The sequence below is a fragment of the Nannobrachium achirus genome (genome assembly GCF_963921795.1).
Source record: "Nannobrachium achirus genome assembly, chromosome: 10".
In the NCBI taxonomy this organism is placed as follows: domain Eukaryota; kingdom Metazoa; phylum Chordata; class Actinopteri; order Myctophiformes; family Myctophidae; genus Nannobrachium; species Nannobrachium achirus.
In genome coordinates, this window is record NC_137819.1 from 47,316,185 (window position 1) to 47,335,579 (window position 19,395).

A 19,395-nucleotide genomic window follows, 5' to 3' on the forward strand; every position below is an offset into this window, starting at 1 on the left:
ACGAGGTTTCTGCCCGACAGTGACGATATCTTAGTGATTATGTTGCAAGAAGTCATTTAGCTCTGGTGCTGTGAGCGAGTCAGGCCAGGTGCTCTGCCTCAGTAGGCTGTGCAATAGTCACTTTACACCACTTGCAACTATAAATTAACTGTTGTATGGACAATGTGCCGTTTCACATACCAAATAAAAGGCACAAAAGCCCCCCAAAATATACAAATAAATAAAAAATAAATCAGCAGAAGTCATTCAGAAATAGAGAACATAATGTTCTCAGTGCAACATTTGACACAATCAGAGCCAGACAGATGAGGAGGAATGGATCTGAAACAGATTTTAACCAATATACATGCATAAATGGGACAAACCGATGAGGCTTAAGTTAGACAAGTGTGCTCCTCAGAGTACAGGTCTCTTGCCAGGTCGGGTTGCCTACCCAGGGCCCGCAAAATTGTCACAGCCACTCGAATGGGATCTGAAAAATCTAACTTATCTTGATCACATGACCCCAGAGATGCTGTGTACCGATTTATGTTTTGCACGAAATCTATACATTAGTAGCAAAAAGCATGTTTTTGAATGCTTTTGCAAAAATGCATTTGCAAAAATTGACCTTCTGGTGGCGTTATAACAAGCCAATGTGAAATTTGGGGCAAGGGTACTGCTCTGGGTACTGCTCTAGCCTCCAGGGAGTGTGCGTACAGTTTCACACCAATCGGTCCAACGGTGCTGGAGATTAGCTGTTCACAGAGACTGGGATGAAACGGTCTCGGCCACGCCGTCGGCCTGGCAGAGACAATTATGACCAGGCCTCTGCCATTCATTCTAAATCCATAACGTCATATGAGCCAGACTGATTGCGACCATAGGTCGCAGTTTAGTATGTGAATATCTGTCTGGGTAAAGCTTGATTTGATATTTTATTGTCGATTGACTGTCACGCTCTGACATCACTGATGTCAGGGGAACCACACTAACAGAATCCCTTTTATGGCCAAATGGAGAACCCTGATGTCATCAATGTTAAGCCCATATCTGTCGGGAATACCAATATATATCTATACATACATTTTAGAACTGCAGCCAGCGGTTTTTGTTTGTCAGTCAGTCAGACACGACCAAATGCAGCACTCCAATAGATGAGTACCGGGAGCTCCGCCCCCACCTCTCCGCCGAGACCTCCGACGAGAATCACAGCCGCACCATTCACTTGAATGGATATACAGCGGATTTTACACATTAAATATTAATTCCGTTTTGGACCCAGAGCTTCGAAATCTCGTCCAATCCGTCAACAAAGGCCTGGATATGCATTGGAAAAATATGTAGACCTTTAAACTTTTAAAACAATACGACAAAGGAATATATAAGGACGCAACAGCAGAATGAGGAAATCGCCTGTCTGCTGGACCTATACAGAGCCGTTTTCACTTTTCACTGATTTGTTTAGAGGCTATTACTCTCCATTACACAAACAACCAACCAGAATAAACTGCTTCAAATGTAGGCTACCTGTTTCTTATCATGCCGATTGCTTATAAATCTTATTTGATATCTCTGGCGTGAAATGTTCGCGATTCCTGACAAGTTTAGCTGCCGAGACGCAGGGGGAGAGGAAAGGGTGTCGCACCAAATTCTGGGCCCTGGGTACAAGGATTCGCTGTGGGCCCACATGAATGTTCTTCATCGTGGGATTTCAAAAATAGCAAATCTACAAGCTCGCAGCGCGGCACTCAGTGCCACGCTATGAGCTTGTATATCTGATATTTTTCAATCGATAAAGTCTAAAATAATTAAGGCCCTTCCACCGTGGGCCCTGGTAAGTCAGTCCCACTTTTCCCCCCCTTGTGACGCCCCTACCCACTGCAGTCGAAAGCAGAGTTGAAATACAACACTTCGCGTCGCTACCCCTGTTCATTCAGACATTCACAGACGTACATTACATATCAGTTGCTATTTAACATAACAAATAAGGTGTTTGTAGTCATGGGTTATTGTCGTTTAGGCCAATACAGTCCATTCATATTTAAATTGGTTTGAAACGGCTTTCTGTGGTCCAGCAACCATGGGCATGTTCCTTATTCCTCTGCTGCGACCTTATATATTCCTATGTCGTATTGTTTTAAAAGTTTAAAGGTCTAAATATTTTTTTCCAATGCAGATCCAGGCCTTGTTGATGGATTGGAAGAGATTTCGAAGCTCTGGGTCCAAAACGGAATTAATATTTAATGTGTAAAATGTGTGTACAATCCGCCGTATTTCCCATTGAAGTGAATGAAGCCAGTAGCGGCGCGCTGTGATAATGTCGGGCGTAGCTTTTGGAGGGGGCGGAGCCGGTATAGGTCCATTGGCTAGGACTGATCACGTGACACACGGAGTTCCTAACCGGAAGTGCGTCTGGCGGTCAAATATGTCCGACCGGAAACGTGCGCTGCGGCACAATAGTTCCCCCCCCCCCCCCCCCCAATTTTTTTTTTTTTTTTTTTTTTTTTTAACTAGATGTGAGCGGGCCAAAGGCCCGCGAACCTCTAGTACTGCACATGTCAGTCTAACCTATTGACTATACATGTCAGTCTAACCAGTGTGGCTGGTTCTACAGACAAGTATCTCCATATATGGGCATAAAAGGGATTATGTTAGTGTGGTTCCCCTAACAGGACTTCATATGGGAATGCCCATATAGGGAGGCCACATCGGCCACATACAATCCCTTTTATGCCCATATATGGAGATTCCCATCTGGTAAGACTGACATGTATAGTCTATAGGTTAGAAAAGCGACCTCGCCCTAAGCGTCTTACTAGCATACTATGACAAAGTGTAGTGGCGTCAACATACCTTAAACTGAGCCTCTGGTGGTCCAGCGATGATGACCATCCTCTGTTTGGCATCCATCCCCTCCGCTGGTGCGATCTGAGGAGGGCAGACGGCATTAGAAACAGGTCAGCCCACACCTCTCATTTACACAAGTCGAGGACAGCAACAGCACGTCTTTGATGGACAGCCGGTCAAGTTGTGAACCTCAATGTTGTCATTCACCTTGATGGAGGCCCCGGCAAAGCGCGACAGCTGCTTGATGTGTTGACCCTGTTTGCCAATGATGGCTCCAACGGCCAGTGCTGGGATGAAAAGGTGAACCGTCTCCGACTCAGGCTGCCCCCCCTGCTGGGCACAACCCCACACACCCACACCCACCCACACACACACACACACACACACACACACACAGTCAGATCGTTCAAGATCAGGCAGCCATTGTTGTGACCACCTGACCATATAGAAGATAATTCAGTGTATAGTTGCAGACCCATAGCTCAAATGCCGAAAGCAAAGCAAGTGAGCTTACAAGTTAAACTAACAAATTCATTCAGCCAGGGTTCAACAGTTAAATCGAACTAATCAATGTGATGTCGATTTACAAGTGTGTTGTGAGCTTGAGTATTTTTTTCAGCTTGTAGATCAGCATTTTTTCCTGACATTGTTATCCAACCACATAACATTTTGCTTAATTGGTAAATCAGACTAATTGATTTAATTATTTAAAAAACAATTCGAATGTTTTCGTGTCCATTTGTTAACGAAATTTCCAAAATACACGCTTCGATTAATCACAAATGTAATAATAGCCAAGAATAAATTCTATATGTCGTAGTAGCTACAGCAACAGTTAACCTCATGGCATGCGTCCTGGATATCTACGATCCTGGTCTGCCAAACAGGAGCATTGATATTAGATGATATTAGTTTTAATGATCAGCAGGACCTTTCATATCCTAAAAAAAATTAGTTCTACTTTAAGTTCATACGATTAATCATGTGATTGCCACTCGCTCCACAAGTCGTTCATAGTTTCCACCAGTATGCAAACTTGCAATGTATCAAAATCTGACTCTAATATAAAACACAGATGAGAATACACCGCAAGTCAATCAGAAATCTCCTAGTATAGTTTTTTTTGTTTGTTATATAGCAGTGCTCCAACTTTTGTTACCAGACATTTTTAATTGCCAAGAGCACTGCAGCTGTAAAATATTTGAACATTTAGTTAAAACAGAACCTACTATAAATTCTTGCAAGAGCAGTAGCCAACACCAGAAGCTCCCACATGCATTGGATTTATGCTCCCAGCTTAAAATGAAAAGAATCTGTGTGGCGAACACATGGAGGGCTCTGCTCTGAGGAGTGCAAATGTCAACGATTTAATTTTTTGGTGGAAATTAGATTTTTTTGGGGAAATTGCATGACATCTAAAATGTCATTAATTAATTTGATCATTTTACACCGAATTCACAAAAATCTCTATGAACGCATTTACTCCCCATAAGGGGAATTCAAAAAACAAGCTATAGAGAGCAAGTTTCATCATTTATTCTCATGAAGCGCCATCTCACTCAACTTTATTTTGGTGGGGGAAAAAAAGACAATCGATAATCTATTTTAACATACCAAATCGATGCAGTTGAATCACTACATCACGATGCATCGATACATTTTTACACCCCTAACTGCTCTGAATCCCCATGCCTTTTCCATCTCATTTCACAGCACCTTCCACAAAACTGATTAGAGTAGATGATTGTATTAAGAGATGCCTAGCCGCAGACTGACACAGCAAATCGCTTCTATCAAAGGGAGGTCTGCATGTATGATAGACTAGACTGGAAGAGGTGGTAGCATCGTCCAAGAGGAACAACAAGTAGCGCTGTTGGTTTTGGATGAGGCCCAATGTTCTGGTCGATATGTCAGCAGAGGGCCGACTAATAACTTGCTTTGGCAGGCTCCGAATGAGGATGGAGATTTCAATAATGAGGATGATGTTTTACTGGCTTGTTTTGAAAACACGGCTCTTTTGAAATGACCCTGCAGCTACGTGCAAATTTGAACAGAAATTCCGATTCCTTCTAAGCATTTTCAAAGACAGCAAATCGCAAGGACATCATCTGACCTAAAACCAGTAGGCTAAATGCCGTTTGCCCTCCAGGACTAAAAGTTTGTTCCTAAAAAGATGCGAGAAGTTTGGTCGTTAAAAGATGAGTTGGGCCCTTCTTACAAAGGGCCAAAGATGACTCCACAGTGGGAGGAAGTGCTTAGATGTGGCAAGCCCTGCCCTCTAATCCCGTAGCGAGCAGCCTCAAGCCGTGCAAAGCACTGAGGGGAACGGGTGACTTACAGCGAGGGGCTGGCTGCTCGCAGACAACACAGAGGCCCAAAATGGCCCTTCGCAGCCAAAGGGACCGCTCTACAGGGAGAAAGAATGACATGAAACTGAGTTGACGTGGACCCCAAGATGGCTGCTACTATGGATGAATGAATGTTAGACACACTTGACTGGTAAACTCTCAAATACCTGGAACGCGCCCGAGTCGCGTTAGATTTTAACCACTTTAACCATGATTTTATGCTTTAACTATTGAAAAATAGCAGATCTTGTAGATCTGCTATTTTTGAAAAAAAACGTGAAAATGTGTGCAAGTCTTTGAACATCTTTGACCAGACTTCTAAATCCTTCTTCTAAATCATGTTGTTCTCAAACCTTTTCATGTCAAGGACCCCCCGAAATTACATGCATTTGGCCGCGGACCCCCATCTCAAAATATGTTGTTCCAGGGACCCCCAGAAGCAAATATTTGAGTTACAAATATTCGCTTTTAAATAGATATATTCAAATACTTGCAAAAAAAAAATCTTGATTTTTCAAAAATAGCAGATCTACAAGCTCGCAGCGCGGCACTCGGTGCCGCGCTGTGAGCTTGTATATCTGCTATTTTTCAGTAGTTAAATCAGTCAATATTCCTAGGCCTAAATGGTAAAGCCCCCAGATGGGTGGCCAGCACTGATATCTGCAGTGAGGAGGAATGCATCTTCCTTCCACTCACACCTGTAAACTCACAATTACATTTGGATGGAAAAAAATAAAAACCTTTTCTACTGCACTTGAATGCCTCATTCTCCTTTGTGCAAGCACAATCTCCTCATGTGCTTGCACAAAGGAAACTTACATACCATATACAGTATATGTAACATTTATTTTGTTTAAAAAAAAAAAAAAAAAAAAATCTTTTGTTTTGTTCTTTTGTTGACCAAATCTTTTAATCGACAATAAGCCTTTCGTCAATTAACAAATTGGGAAACAACATGGGAAACAGAGGGATACTGAACATGGGAGACGAGGCATTCTAGTGGAGTGGAAAGCGTCACTTGTTGCAAGCACGAGTTTGCAGCTACAGTATGATCACCATACCGTTGCAGTCGGGTGGAAACCTCAAATGTACAAAACTTACTTTACAGGATTCACATAAAAAAAAATTGCAAATGTAATGTAAGCTCATAATTTACAAACAACAGTGAAAATATAGTAAGTAGGGCATTCATTAAAAAAATAATAATAATAATTCGAATTTGGAGATAAGGTTTTTGCCCGACAACGATGTGTAACATGCAGGGCTGTCACGATTAAGACATTTTACATGACTATTAATTGTCACTCAAATAATTGCGATTAATGATTTAATTGTGCTTTTGTCGTTGACAAATACATTTATGTTTGGCTTTTAGGATTTTAAGTTGCCCATGGTAGATATGACACATAACCTAAATATACAAAGTAATTACTGACTGACATATTTGACAACTTTATACTTAAAGGAGTAGTTCACCCCCAAAATGACTTTTTTTCTATTGATTACTCAGGCCATGGAGGGTTTTTGTCACATTCCTAAGACTAAAATGTGATAACAATAAATTTACCCCCATTGATTCCGGATGGTGACCCGTTTCGAAACAATGGTGACCCGTTTCGAAACGGGTCACCATCCGGAATCAATGGGGGTAAATTTACTCGAATCAAAATTTTGTCTTAGGAATGTGACAAAAACCAAAAAATATTATTGAACTCTACTCTCCATGGCCTGAGTAATCAATAGAAAAAAGTCATTTTGGGGGTGAACTACTCCTTTAAAAGAGAACATCGATAGTGGAAATAGCAGATCTACAAGCTCGCAACGCGTTGTGAGCTTTTAGATATTTTAGATATTGTAGATATTTTTGAATTTTTCTTTTTAATTACATGACCATTTTTCAACATGGAAACGATTATGACGATTATGAAAAATAATCGTGATTGTCAAATAATTGCGATTGGACGATTGTGTAATAACTGTGACAGCCCTAGTAACGTAACGACCAAAGGTGCAGATCAACAGCACAGAGCAGGACACTCACCCCAAATGATGAGTATCCTCCTCCTCCACCACCAGGGGCTCCGGGAGGCGGGGCCATAGAGGCCATAGAGGGACCCCCCATGCCTGGAGCTCCACCAGGGAACAGGCCCAGAGCGTTCAGGTTGAGACCTGGGATCAGGTTGGACTGGAGCTGCAGAGAGAGGACAACATTTCAAACACATAATCATATGCCTTAATCAAGTGCGCCGTTTAACCCATTTAGGCCTATAATTATTGAATGCTTTAACCAGTGAAAAATAGCAGATATACAAGCTCACAGCGCGGCACCGAGTGCGCGGCACCGAGTGCGCGGCACCAAAAGAAAACTGAAAAGCTGGGGTCAGGGGGAATGACTTCTACCAGACCCTAGCCCAGCACCAATACACCTACTGTATACTGGTGATGTGCGGGTCGACCCGTAACCTGCAGGTTTTCAATTAGGTTTTAATTGAGAATATCACAACACGGGCATGTTTTAGGCTATTAGTGTCCAGTGTTGAGGCTTCACCTATGAGTCCCGCCCCAAATGGTACCCGTAGCTTTTGTTTACACCGCCGGCGTCAAACCCATTTTTTCAGGTCAGAAATACGAGGCTACCACTCAAGATACGGCCGACTTAATCAGAGCAAAGCTAAAAGCGGGCGATGCTAAGGTTGCACACAAAGTGGGACAAAAAAGTAAGGTTTGAGTGTGAGAGAAACTAAAGAGTTAGTTCATGTTCAGAGATGGAAGACACCTACACATAAGGAATGGTTTGAAACACCCGAATGGATAAAGGATGCATCATTCGTTTTCATGGTTTGAAACACCCGAAAGGACATAAGGAGGCGGTGATAATGGGACTGGCACACAGAGAACACATCACGCTGGTTCACCAAGTGTCATTGAGTCAGACTGCAGGTCATGCCGACCGCAACGGGCCAGGAGCCTGCGCTGCAATGGGAATACTTCAGGTTTATGTGCGTGAGACTACGGTTACAAATTACATCAGAATTGTTCATTCCCAATGTTTAGAACCAATTTGTTTGTAGCAAAAAAGAAAACGGTGAAGAATGTAAGCTCATCATCTAATGCCTTATAAACTAGACCAGGTCACCTGGTTCTGCCAGACCCAACTCTGACAGAGTTGGGGCGGAACATTTTCAACACTTAATAGCAAGAGCTTGTAGATCGGCTGTTTTCACTAGTATGGCACTGAACTAACACATGAACACACAGGATTGTATAGGCTGAGCAGCTGGAAATGTTTCTGAGCTTGTAGATGGGCTGAGGAATTTATAGTGTCAGCAGCTCGTCAGCCAACTCAACTCAGCTGGTCCTGTACAGGTGACGGCACTCAAGGCAATCAGCCGAGCAAGGGAAGGGAGGGGCAGATGAGCAGTCAGAGGCAAACACAGGCACACTGAGGAAAAGAGGGACCGACCGACCGACCGACAGACCGACAAAGCCTTTTGTAGGCCGACCCCCTGGGTCTGGCAATTATATAAGTAGTAAGCTGACCTAAAATCGTCCATTTTATAGCCAATACCGTGTATCAGCAAAATCCATTTAACAAATACCGATTTCACCTCAACTGTTGAGGCTCATAGCCTCATTATTGTAATGTGCCTCAAAGTAATAAGGGCTCTGCACACTGAGGGACAGAGAATAAGGACATTGGAGTTTAGAACCTGCTGTTTCAGAAGGGGCTAAAATGTTTAGTTGCTCCTAGAGCACGTTTCTGGACAATCCAATTTCAATTTGGATTAATTTTTATCCATGGCATCTTAGCAGATCCCAATCACTTTAGCAACCATTATATTGATGACATGAATGTTTGTTTTCATTTAAAGCTATACTGTGTAACTTTTTCAATTAAACAAATCTTAAATTTGATCTATTAAATCGCTAAAGTTTTAGAACACCCACTCCGATAATTTCAGCCCCGAAAGGCTTCTCAAAATATCTTTTCTATGAGCCGGGCTGGGGTCCGGATTTCGCGGCAAAATTACGTCATCTGCATCCTTCCGTATACGTTGGCCAATCACAGCGCGGATCATACACTACCGGCCAATCACAGCGCATTTTGCTGTCTTCTCAGGAAGTAGCTTGCCTCAACAACAGTGTTTACTCTGGTGTGGGAGTCGTAGCCTAACATGGATAGCAGCAACAAACAAAAAGAAGAACTACGGAATATTTTCTACAACAAAGAGAATAATTATGCAAAGGCAGAAAACACAGATTTACCTTCTTCATGCACATGAGGTGGCAACAGTTGGTTAAAGAGCAGAGCACAACAGCATCACCAATGATGTTCAACCGGCTGTTTTTCTTTCGGATTGGTAATTTTACTAAAAATGAGCGTAGCCTAATAGTTATTTGACATTTTGTCATTATTGTACTTATATTAGTGCATACGTTGTTATGCAACTTGTTCACTTTATACGATGATAGATTTCACCGAGCTGCTGTAGCCTGTAGCAGACGCGACCGCGGTTTTCTGTAAAATACCTGCAATACCGCTACTGACCAGTAGTTGAGCAACTTACATGATAGTAGAGGTTTAATATTAAGCAATTTATTTAGTACTACAAATACAGAAACAAGAGTTTTGTTTTACATCTGAAGAAAATGTGATCTTTTCAACCCAAGGAGAAATCACTTTCCAAACAAAAAACGATTCCAACTTTTTTCACCCTGCAGATAAACTTTGTTCTCCTGTCGAGTGAACTTACGTTCATGGCAGCAACGTCGTTTTCGTACGACTCCCTGATTTTTTTCATGACCTCTTCTTCAGCCCGGGCACACGCCTCGATGGAGCCCTTCACTGTGATGGTTCGCTCGGGGTTGTACAGGGTCAGGTCCTGGAGACTGGACACATGAAAAAATTAGAGCTATGGTGGGATGGAGAATCAGAGATTGTGGGTGGCTGATGATTCAAAGCTAGGTATTTTTTCTACATAGGACCTGTGATGTTCTGCCGTACTTTTTATTTCTGTTTTATCTATTAGTTTGGTCATTAAGGTCCACAGAATGAGAGGCCTGCTCTGCCAGAAACATCGCGAAAAGAAGTTATGGACATTTGTATATTCACTGTCCCTTCGACTTCACTATACAGGAAAAGAATACAAAAATAAATGTGCTTTAAGTAGCATGTGAGGGGTCAAACTAGGGGTTCTTCATGATTCTGAATCCATTGCAAGCATTTGTTTTGCATTAAAAACATTCCTTGGGCAAAATTATGGCCCCCTAAATTTGTAAAAAGTGATGAGTCATTGGAAACATTTTATCAGTGTTCCTGGTTATCGTCAGGGTGAAGTGGAAATCTGAATTTTTGTTTTCAAGAAAGAAAAAACTTCACAACGCCCACATTTATATGAATGAAAACTAGTCTATATGACTAAAGGCGTTTGAAAAATGATTAGAAATCAGCATGCGGTAGGTAGAGACTTGAGTAAAGTCATAACTGGGTGGTTAAAAGTATAAACGGTTTAAGACGATACCAGGACATCTGCTATAGCCATAATGAGTATTGCCTTAAGTGTTAAGATCATATTAGTGTGCAGGTGAATGGGCATTACAGACAATGAGGTCAAACTAAGTTTCTGTACGTGCCTGTGTGTATTGGTTAATATTACTGGTATAGCAAAAGTACAAACATTCCAAGAAGCCATAGTGGTTCTCCAAGAGGTTTGTGTGTCAGAGATCATCTTACGGTGAGATGGTGATCTTCGTCTCCGTGTCCTGCTCAATCTTCTTGAGGTTGCGGCCTTCCTTCCCAATCAATCTTCCCACAAAGTTGTTATGTGCCAGGATCTTCAATGGGATCTCTTCCGTACTGCAGAAGCCAAACATGCAAATAACATTCCAAGTTAATGATGCATCTCACCAGTGTTCTTGCATAATTCATAACAGCCTGACAGAATAATTGGTGTCAAGTTTAGGAAAAATAAATAAATAAAAATCTGATTGCTTAACAGTGCCTAAAACAATCATACAGCTGTACGTCTGCTGCAGCTCTCAACTTCATAATTCGGAGTGCAATTGGTGGGAGACGTCACATTGAGATGAGAGTAGATTAACTGAAGCGCATTTAATTTAGGCAATTAATCCGCTGGAGGGCCTTTTTTGGGGCTTTTATGCCTTTGATAGGAGAGTGGACTGACAGGAAATGGGGAGAGAGATGGGGAGTGACATGCAGCAAAGGCCATTGGGATCAGGATTCGAACCCGCGACACGCTGTCAGGCATCAGAGCCTACAGTATGTGGTATGCGCCTATACCTCTAGGACAGCGGGCGCCCCGTGGAGGGCCTTTTAATACAAGAACAAATAAAGAATAGCAGCATCTTAGTTTAGCACTGCGGTCAAAATAAACAGAAGCCATCATTATTGAAAAGAAAAACTGCTTACATGATACAGTGGTTGAGCACTTCAGTTGCCAGATGTACCATTTGTACATAATACGATCATTTTACCCTCCGTACGAATAATTCCAAAAATGTTCAAATGTACAATAATTTTGCCATAGCACAAAAATAAAACAAAATAAGTCAGTAAATCAGTGTCTTAAGGAGTAGTTCACGCCCAAAATGACTTTTTCTATTGATTACTCACGCCATGGAGACTTGAGTTCAATACTATTTTTTTGGATTCCTAAGACGGATTCCTATGGGGCTCTTAAGTCTGACATCATTTTGTAGGCAGAGGAGAACTTTTGGGGCCAAAAGGCCCCAGCACCCGTGAATCTTTTTACTATTTTTACTATTTACTAATTTGTCTTCTCTTTCTTGTTGACAGGAAAGTGGTAGAATTATACTTTAGTCGTTATTTTTGTCTCGAATCTGTTAAAATAGCGAGGGACACATTGACAATAAATCTGCTTGGAGGTTTGACTACAAAATCATGTCACGGCTTAAAAGCCCCATAGTAAACTTCCCCAGACGGTTTCCCCATCCAGTGCCATGCATTAAGGGTCCCCATTCAGGGCCATGCATTTGGGTCCCCATCCGGAATCAATGGGGGTATATTTACTATAATCACATTTTTGTCTTAGGAATGTGACAAATGCAAAGAAATATGATTGAACTGAAGTCTCTATGGCATGAGCAATCAATAAAAGAAAGGGTCATTTTGGGGGTGAACTACTCCTTTAAGTCAGTAAATCAGTGTCTTTCCACTGCAGTTCCAGGTTTTTATTTCTGTAAGGTCCAGGAAGTTTCCACGCAGCATATGTGATGCATTTTTGTCACTTATGAACATTTGAGAATGTGCGACTTTGTTCAAGTCTGTCCGTTTTCTATTGTGCATAAACAGTTAATGTGCACAACTACACAAACTCACAACTTTGTATCGACTGCCTCCTTCTGCATGATGTCCATGATGGCTTTGCAGGCATTGGAGCAGCCTTCAGGGGTGGAGTGGACTGTAATGGGCTTCTCTGCTGCACCCGCGTTCTCCTTTCTGTGGATGTCGATCCTGGAGAGGATGAAAAGGAGGAAGATTGTGTAATTGTGGTTTTCACATTTTGTGCCCAAGGCACACCAATGGGAAAGTAAAGATATCAAGCTACACCAGTATTCATAGTGAACATATCCTTATACAAGCTTGTTGGCTTATTTCGTCATCCTACTATAAATATGCAAAATCTGTCTGTCCATCTGTAGTTCATGCATTTTGAGAAACATTCCTGGCCAACTTCACTGGTGTCTGGTTTGTCTGATGGGCAGTTCTGATTCCAACTGATTTGCCCTTATTTAGACCAATTATTTGTTTACAAACATTGAGACTGGACGCACAGGTGACAGTTTTATGTAGTTAATTCCCAACAGATCCCCAACCCGTTTTGGGGATCGCTAGTTTCATTTCACTCAACCTCCTCTTGTGTGTTGGCTAGTGAGGCGTGCCCAAGCGAGACACATCAAGCAACGGTATTGCACGCAGAGAATAGCAGACATACAAGCTCACAGCTGCGTGCTACAGTTGTGAGCTTGGAGATCTGCTATTCTTGGATGTTCTCTGCGAGCGTCATCACAGCATAAATTAGGCTTCATGGGCTGAAGCTGCGTGAGCAAGAGCAGGTCTGGTGCTCCCTCCCTCCGGTCTAATGACAGCGACTGAAGGTGGGGTTTGGGGGACAACTGCTTCGAATTGACCATTATGGTTTATAAACCGTGCACAAAAAGTAAGGAAACCTGACTTCGGTCCATCATATCTCCCCTTTAATAATACCATTTGGTATTGTGTTTCATATATATTTTTATCGTTGATAAATTACCTTTACAATGGGGTACAGCTTGTAAACATCGGGCATTCGTGGAATGAGCAACACCGACAAACGTGTGGGTAGCGCCAACCAAAATGTTGCCAAAATGGCCTGCAATACTGTTCTGCAGGCATTCACTCTCGTTTTTTGATCTTCAAGTGCAGGCAGGTGTTTCTAGCACCCGAGCATGGGATCTGACAGAATTTGGGACCTAATGCTATCCTCCAGGATCAGAGAGTACCTCTTTGGAGTGGAGAGGATGGAATGACCTGCCGTGAGTTCAGATCTCAACCCAATTGAACTGAGATCTGAGGTCCCTGACATGGATACAAAGTGTGTGCAACAAAAGGTGAATACCAACAGAACAGTATTACAGGCCATTTTGGCAACATTTTGGTCGGTGCTAGGCACACGTTTGGCTGTGTTGCTCATTCCACGAATGCCCGATGCCTACAGCTTGTACCTCGTAAAGGTGACTAATTAACGTTAAAAATGACATAAAACACAATACCAACTGGTATCATTAAAGGGGAGATATATGGACCTTACTTTTTGTGCACAGTTTATATACACACACAAAACCAAGGATTATATATTTTTACTGGGTTGATGCATGCATTTCCAACTTGCATCGTTCCCGAGTAGGCCGGTGTGAGCAGTGGGCACCGGTCTAGTATCTTCTTATTTGTGTTTTAACTTTTCATTTATGTTATTAGATAACCATTTGCTTATTTCCAATTGTTTATTTTATTGATTGGTCTTTACCGTTTTAATTCCCTAGTGCAGGGCTTTTCAACTAAATGCGAACAATCAACCAACAATCAAGGTGATCAACCTGGAGATGAGATGACTGGTTGTTGGGTGGAGATATGGGCCAAGATATTAGTTATTTGTTTCGAGTTGCAGAGTCTAACTATTCTTGGCTGTGGTAAACAGGGACAGAGTCTCATTCTGGCTCCAACCTAGCCCTGTACTTATTGTTCAGGTATGCCAGTGTGAAAAACACTGTCACAGAGATCCATAGTTGCAAAAGGTAAAAAACACTTTGCTTTTACACTAAGTTCACACTTTGCTTTTACAGTAAGCTCTGGTAATTCTGCCTGAGAAGTCACCCAGAACGTCAGGAGGCCGCGTTTCATAAATGTGTCTCTTAACAGTCTGTGGACATGTCAATGAGCTTATCCTCTTCTGTAGTAGTTCAGCTTCAAGTACTTTTGGAATTAAACAAGTCTCTTCAAACAAGCACTGATAATGACTTAATTCCACCGTCATATCACAAATACCAACAGTTGTGGTCCAAGTTACACACACACACACACACACACACACACACACACACACACACACACACACACACACACACACACACACACACACACACACACACACACACACACACACACACACACACACACACACACACACAGTGAACTCTGCCATCCACTTGACTTGGAACACATTTTAAACCCTATTTTTATAGTTCGTAGATTCAGTGTGAATGGTCCTTTAGAGTTATCCTGTTATATCAACTAATCAACTTATCAATAATGTGTGGTCGTCAAAATCCCAAGGCACTCCTGGACTCATCTCACGGCACACCAGTGTATCTCACCACACCAATATGAGTAGTCAACATTGTTTGTGTTTACATTGCCATGTAAAAACGACAGAAACCCGTGATTCGAACGTACTTTGAGTGGGTCTGTTTGGTGATGTTACGGATAGTGGCGCCCTCCTTGCCGATGATCGCACCAACAAACTGTGTGGGGACCAACATTCGCAGGGGCACATCTGACTGAAGTTTGGGTCTGGCACCCATACCCGGGGAACCGGCGCGCGGGGGTCCACGAGGAGGGAATCCTCTTCTACCCCCCATTGGAGGGGCATCTGTTGCTGCCGTCTCATCTGGGATGTAGGACACTTTCAGGGCATAGTTCTCCATCATAAATCCATTCAGCTTCTCCATGGCTCTGGTGAGCAGAAGAAGGTTGTTAAAAACAGACAGCCGGGGTGAAGCTTTCTGCCCTGTTCTAGCAAATATTGGTAAAATGTTCAGCCACACAGGTAACAAAATTGACTTTCAAAGATGGAAAGCAATCAGTGCAAACAGCATATGACAACAGCTTAAATGCACACAATCAGTAAAAGGTTCATTATTTCTCTCATCTTTGCCTTATCTGAAACACTAAAATCCAACCAGACAAGCGAAGAGTGAAGGGAATGAAAAGATACGAGGGTTCAAAAATACACAAGCTACGAGTAACAGACCCAGAACAGAGATTCTGAATAAAAGCCAACCCCTCGTATAGCTGAGAGTAAATCATCACTGCTTCCTTTAAAGGGCTGGAGGGACAACAGACTCATCTCTCTCAGACTCAAGTACTGGGCATTTTCAAGCCTGCCTTCTCACACTAGGGTCAAGGTTAATAACTACACACAGAATAAGGCATCAGCTCTTCCATGACAGAGCATGTAAGGAACACACCACTGCAGTGTACATCATGTACAGCAGGGGGCACCAAATGGGCAAAGATTTTCACTGCTTGTTGCATGTCCTATCAAATAAGATTCATGGGCGGAAGCAGGAATCAGGTGTATTACATATGAAACTACATAAAATTACAAGCTAATTCCAAGACTATTTGGGGATATTGGGGGAGGGGGAGAAAAGAAAAAAAGTCTCAAGCGGCAAAATCCATCAAGGCAACAAAGTTAGATGTTAGGAGTTGGGCAGAGGCAGTGTGTGCATGCGTTTGCGCGTGTGAAAGAGTGACTCACAGTCTGGCCTGATCCTTGGCTGCGTATCGAACGTTGACCACTGCAGTCTCTGTGTCTGTGTTCACTGCGTGAGAGCAGGGAGTAGTCAATAACAAGCACACCAATGACATACCAGTTGGAGAAAACACTCATGGGCTTTAGCTTGTTGCGCGGGACCTGAAGTTCCCATAGGAAAAGGAGGATCTCCATTGACAACAGGTTTAATTCCCTCATTCACTCAATTTATATTTCAGTCATTCAATTCATCTTCATTTGCTCCACCCAACCGGTAAACTAGACTACAGTATTCTTTCATCTACAGGAGATTTACCGGGTGGACACAAAATTAGCACACACAAACCTACAGTACATACAACAAATCTGATGGCAGAGAAGATGTGTGTGGAGAAGGTACGTATTAAGAACAGAACTGTGTGATAGAAAGACGAGCAAGAGGATTTTCATAATTACCCTGTTCACAGTTGTCCACTGCACCATACTGGGCTAACATACCATCCAACACCTGAGGGGAACAAAGACACTATTAGACATTTAGCCCATCCAGAGCAGTTGACACAGTTCAAATGCAGACCAAGCCTCAATCATAGATCACCTACATTTACAAGAAATACAAGGTCAAATCCAAAAGCCAAAAAATGATCCAGGAAACGAGGTTAGGTTGGACCAACCGGCTGCTCTCATCTGTAATCATTAGCACTGTCAGAACGGCGAAAGCTTATCTGCAGGAGGACCAGCCCAGCTCACTGGCAGGAAGCAGATCCAGACACTCTGAATCACTCACTTCAAATGTTAAAATCACAGGTGTAAACTGCTGCCATCAGTGAACCCCTATTAACCACTTAACTCCATATACGTCCTTGACCAGAGTCCACCATGGGTCTATACCAGTGTTTCTCAACCTTTTTTTCTGCATGGGCACACTTTTCATGTCCCAAGAATCCATGGGCACACCAACATAATACGGGGGTGTAAATATCGTCACTGTCGGGAAGAAACCTTGTATCTCCAAGTTTCAAATTTGTACGTTTCTTCGCAAAGTAAAGCCCTGCTTCATCATACAAGGCTGTCGCACAACAGTAGTGAAAATAGCTGATCTACAAGCACACAACGCCTCGCGGTGCGAGGCGTTGTGTGCTTGTAGATCGGCTGTTCTCACTAGCCGATCTCACTAGTTTAAAATTATTTTTAAAATGATAATACAAAACTGGCTTTCAAGCAGTTTCAAGGGGCACAATTGACCCTTCTCAGGGGCACACCAAAGGTCCCCAGGCACAGTGGTTGAGAAACACTGGTCTATACTAGTCTAAAAAATAATCTTCACTGAAAACGTACAAAAGCACAAAGCATTGTGAGCTTGAGGATGCACTATTTTCGTAGAATGTTTTCCCACAGAATAGGGATGCAATTAATTGTGCCAAGTGTGCCTAATTGATTTTGGATTATATTTAATGACACTTTGTTTACTGGGGTCTGAGTGAATCACTACTAAATAACTAAAATAAAAAATAATTATCAGTTCAAGAATATAAACATTTGGACTAGTTATTCAACCGACAAGTGAAATGAAAAGTGATGAAAGATAGCAGGTTGTGTGTGTTTTTTTTTATATGCAGCTCTCAATATTGAATGCATACTTTCCAAGCCCGTTTATTGGCTCTGGCACCTCATCTGTCAGGCTCTAGATTTGTCTTGTTCAATCAACTATATTTATATATTTTGTACCTGCTCAAACATGGTAGTGACAGGATTCAAATTCACATAAGTGATCAGTGAGGGCAAAACGGGGAGCAGTTCCAAGCAGAGCCTACATGCCAAAGACCTGCAACCATGCTCAGTCAAAATGGACAACCACACCCCCGGCAGCTCAACCCCCCTTCCTAGCCAACCAGGCTGCTTCACCCCCACCTACTCCACCATCGCACCAACCACACTACATCCCGCCTCCCTGCCATCTCCAATTCCCATCATTGGCTGCTCCTGCACAGATATGAGAGTTCCCTGAAGTCAATAGCTGCTGGTTTCTGTCTGGCTGAGCCGCCTGTCTGTCCAGGGGGCCTGGCCAATGGAAATCCAGGCCATTCAGCAAAGGGTGGGGTGCATTCCAGCAGGAAGTGGTGGCTGGGGGAGGGGCGCTGGTTCATGCTACACATTCTGTGAGTCGGCAGCACATGGAGGCGAAGGGGGAAGGAGTCCAGGGCCACCCACCCCACTATGGCTCGTGAATAGTGAACACGCCACTATACTCTACCGCCAGCGCTCTGTGCTTATACAGCATATGACACACATTATCTACCTGATAAGCTACATACAAGGCCAAAGATCTCATTCTATTCTCACCATTCTTCTAACCCTTCCCCCTCCCAAGGAGAGACGGAGAAAAAAAAACTTCCATGTCACCTTTGAGAGAGCTCAAGGCTCGCTTGCTACATACTAGCAACATGGGTGGATCTGGAACTGCAGTTTAGTGACATGCGTAGGCAAAACGAGACCACCATTACAAAACGCTGCGCCCGTCTGTAGCCATTTGAGCAAGGATAGCGAATGTTACTGAAATCTAATGCCATGCAAACATCCAAACTCTCACAATATCAAACTTCCAGGACCGGAAAAAAAGAAAAACCTTTTAGAGTTATTTTAATGCTCCATGTTTGTAGGCACCACAGCATAGTAACCATACATAAAAACCCATGGCAAGCCAGAACAATTGTGTGAGAGGAGAAAAACCTACAATGCATGTTATGTAAAAGTAAAGCAATAGCAATGTAAATTCCAAATTCATACAACATTGTATTATGTCATTTAATTTGATTTCATGGCTTTTGGAGGAAAAATATATTTGTAAAGCTTTCTACAAAAATAAGAAATAAAGGCCAGCACATTGTCTTTAGTCAATGAAGATAAACAAGTAGACAATTTCCAATACAGAAAAATATAAATATATTTAAACTATCTGCTGACCTGTGCAGGGAACAAACATGATAAATACAATGTATGCACAAACACACGCACGCGCACGTTACTTAATAGGGCAATGACACAGAAGACAGGAAATTCCATCCCCAATAGAGTACACCTGTACCACAGATACCAGTGAAATAGATTTTAGCTGACGACTGATGCTGAACCATTAAAGAATATAAAGATGATGACAGTGTTTG

At 42.5% G+C, this 19,395-nt stretch overlaps 2 protein-coding genes across 2 annotated transcripts in view; one reads left to right on the forward strand and one right to left on the reverse strand.

The window, feature by feature from the left end:
* igf2bp3 (insulin-like growth factor 2 mRNA binding protein 3) overlaps positions 1-19,395 on the reverse strand; it is a gene marked incomplete at both ends in the record, with an annotated part of 35,282 nt that overhangs the window by 6,477 nt on the left and 9,410 nt on the right. Inside the window, 10 exons of the mRNA XM_080735547.1 lie at positions 2,836-2,910; positions 3,037-3,159; positions 5,168-5,236; positions 7,219-7,368; positions 9,932-10,067; positions 10,912-11,034; positions 12,538-12,672; positions 15,151-15,429; positions 16,238-16,301; positions 16,688-16,739. Of these exons, the coding sequence (XP_080591673.1) occupies positions 2,836-2,910; positions 3,037-3,159; positions 5,168-5,236; positions 7,219-7,368; positions 9,932-10,067; positions 10,912-11,034; positions 12,538-12,672; positions 15,151-15,429; positions 16,238-16,301; positions 16,688-16,739 (1,206 nt within the window). The remainder of the gene's footprint in view (positions 1-2,835; positions 2,911-3,036; positions 3,160-5,167; positions 5,237-7,218; positions 7,369-9,931; positions 10,068-10,911; positions 11,035-12,537; positions 12,673-15,150; positions 15,430-16,237; positions 16,302-16,687; positions 16,740-19,395) is intronic.
* The window catches only part of sem1 (SEM1 26S proteasome subunit), a 239,031-nt gene continuing 226,831 nt past the window's right edge, over positions 7,196-19,395 (forward strand). Inside the window, exon 1 of the mRNA XM_080734709.1 lies at positions 7,196-7,207. The gene's annotated coding sequence lies outside the window, so the exon portion shown is untranslated. The remainder of the gene's footprint in view (positions 7,208-19,395) is intronic.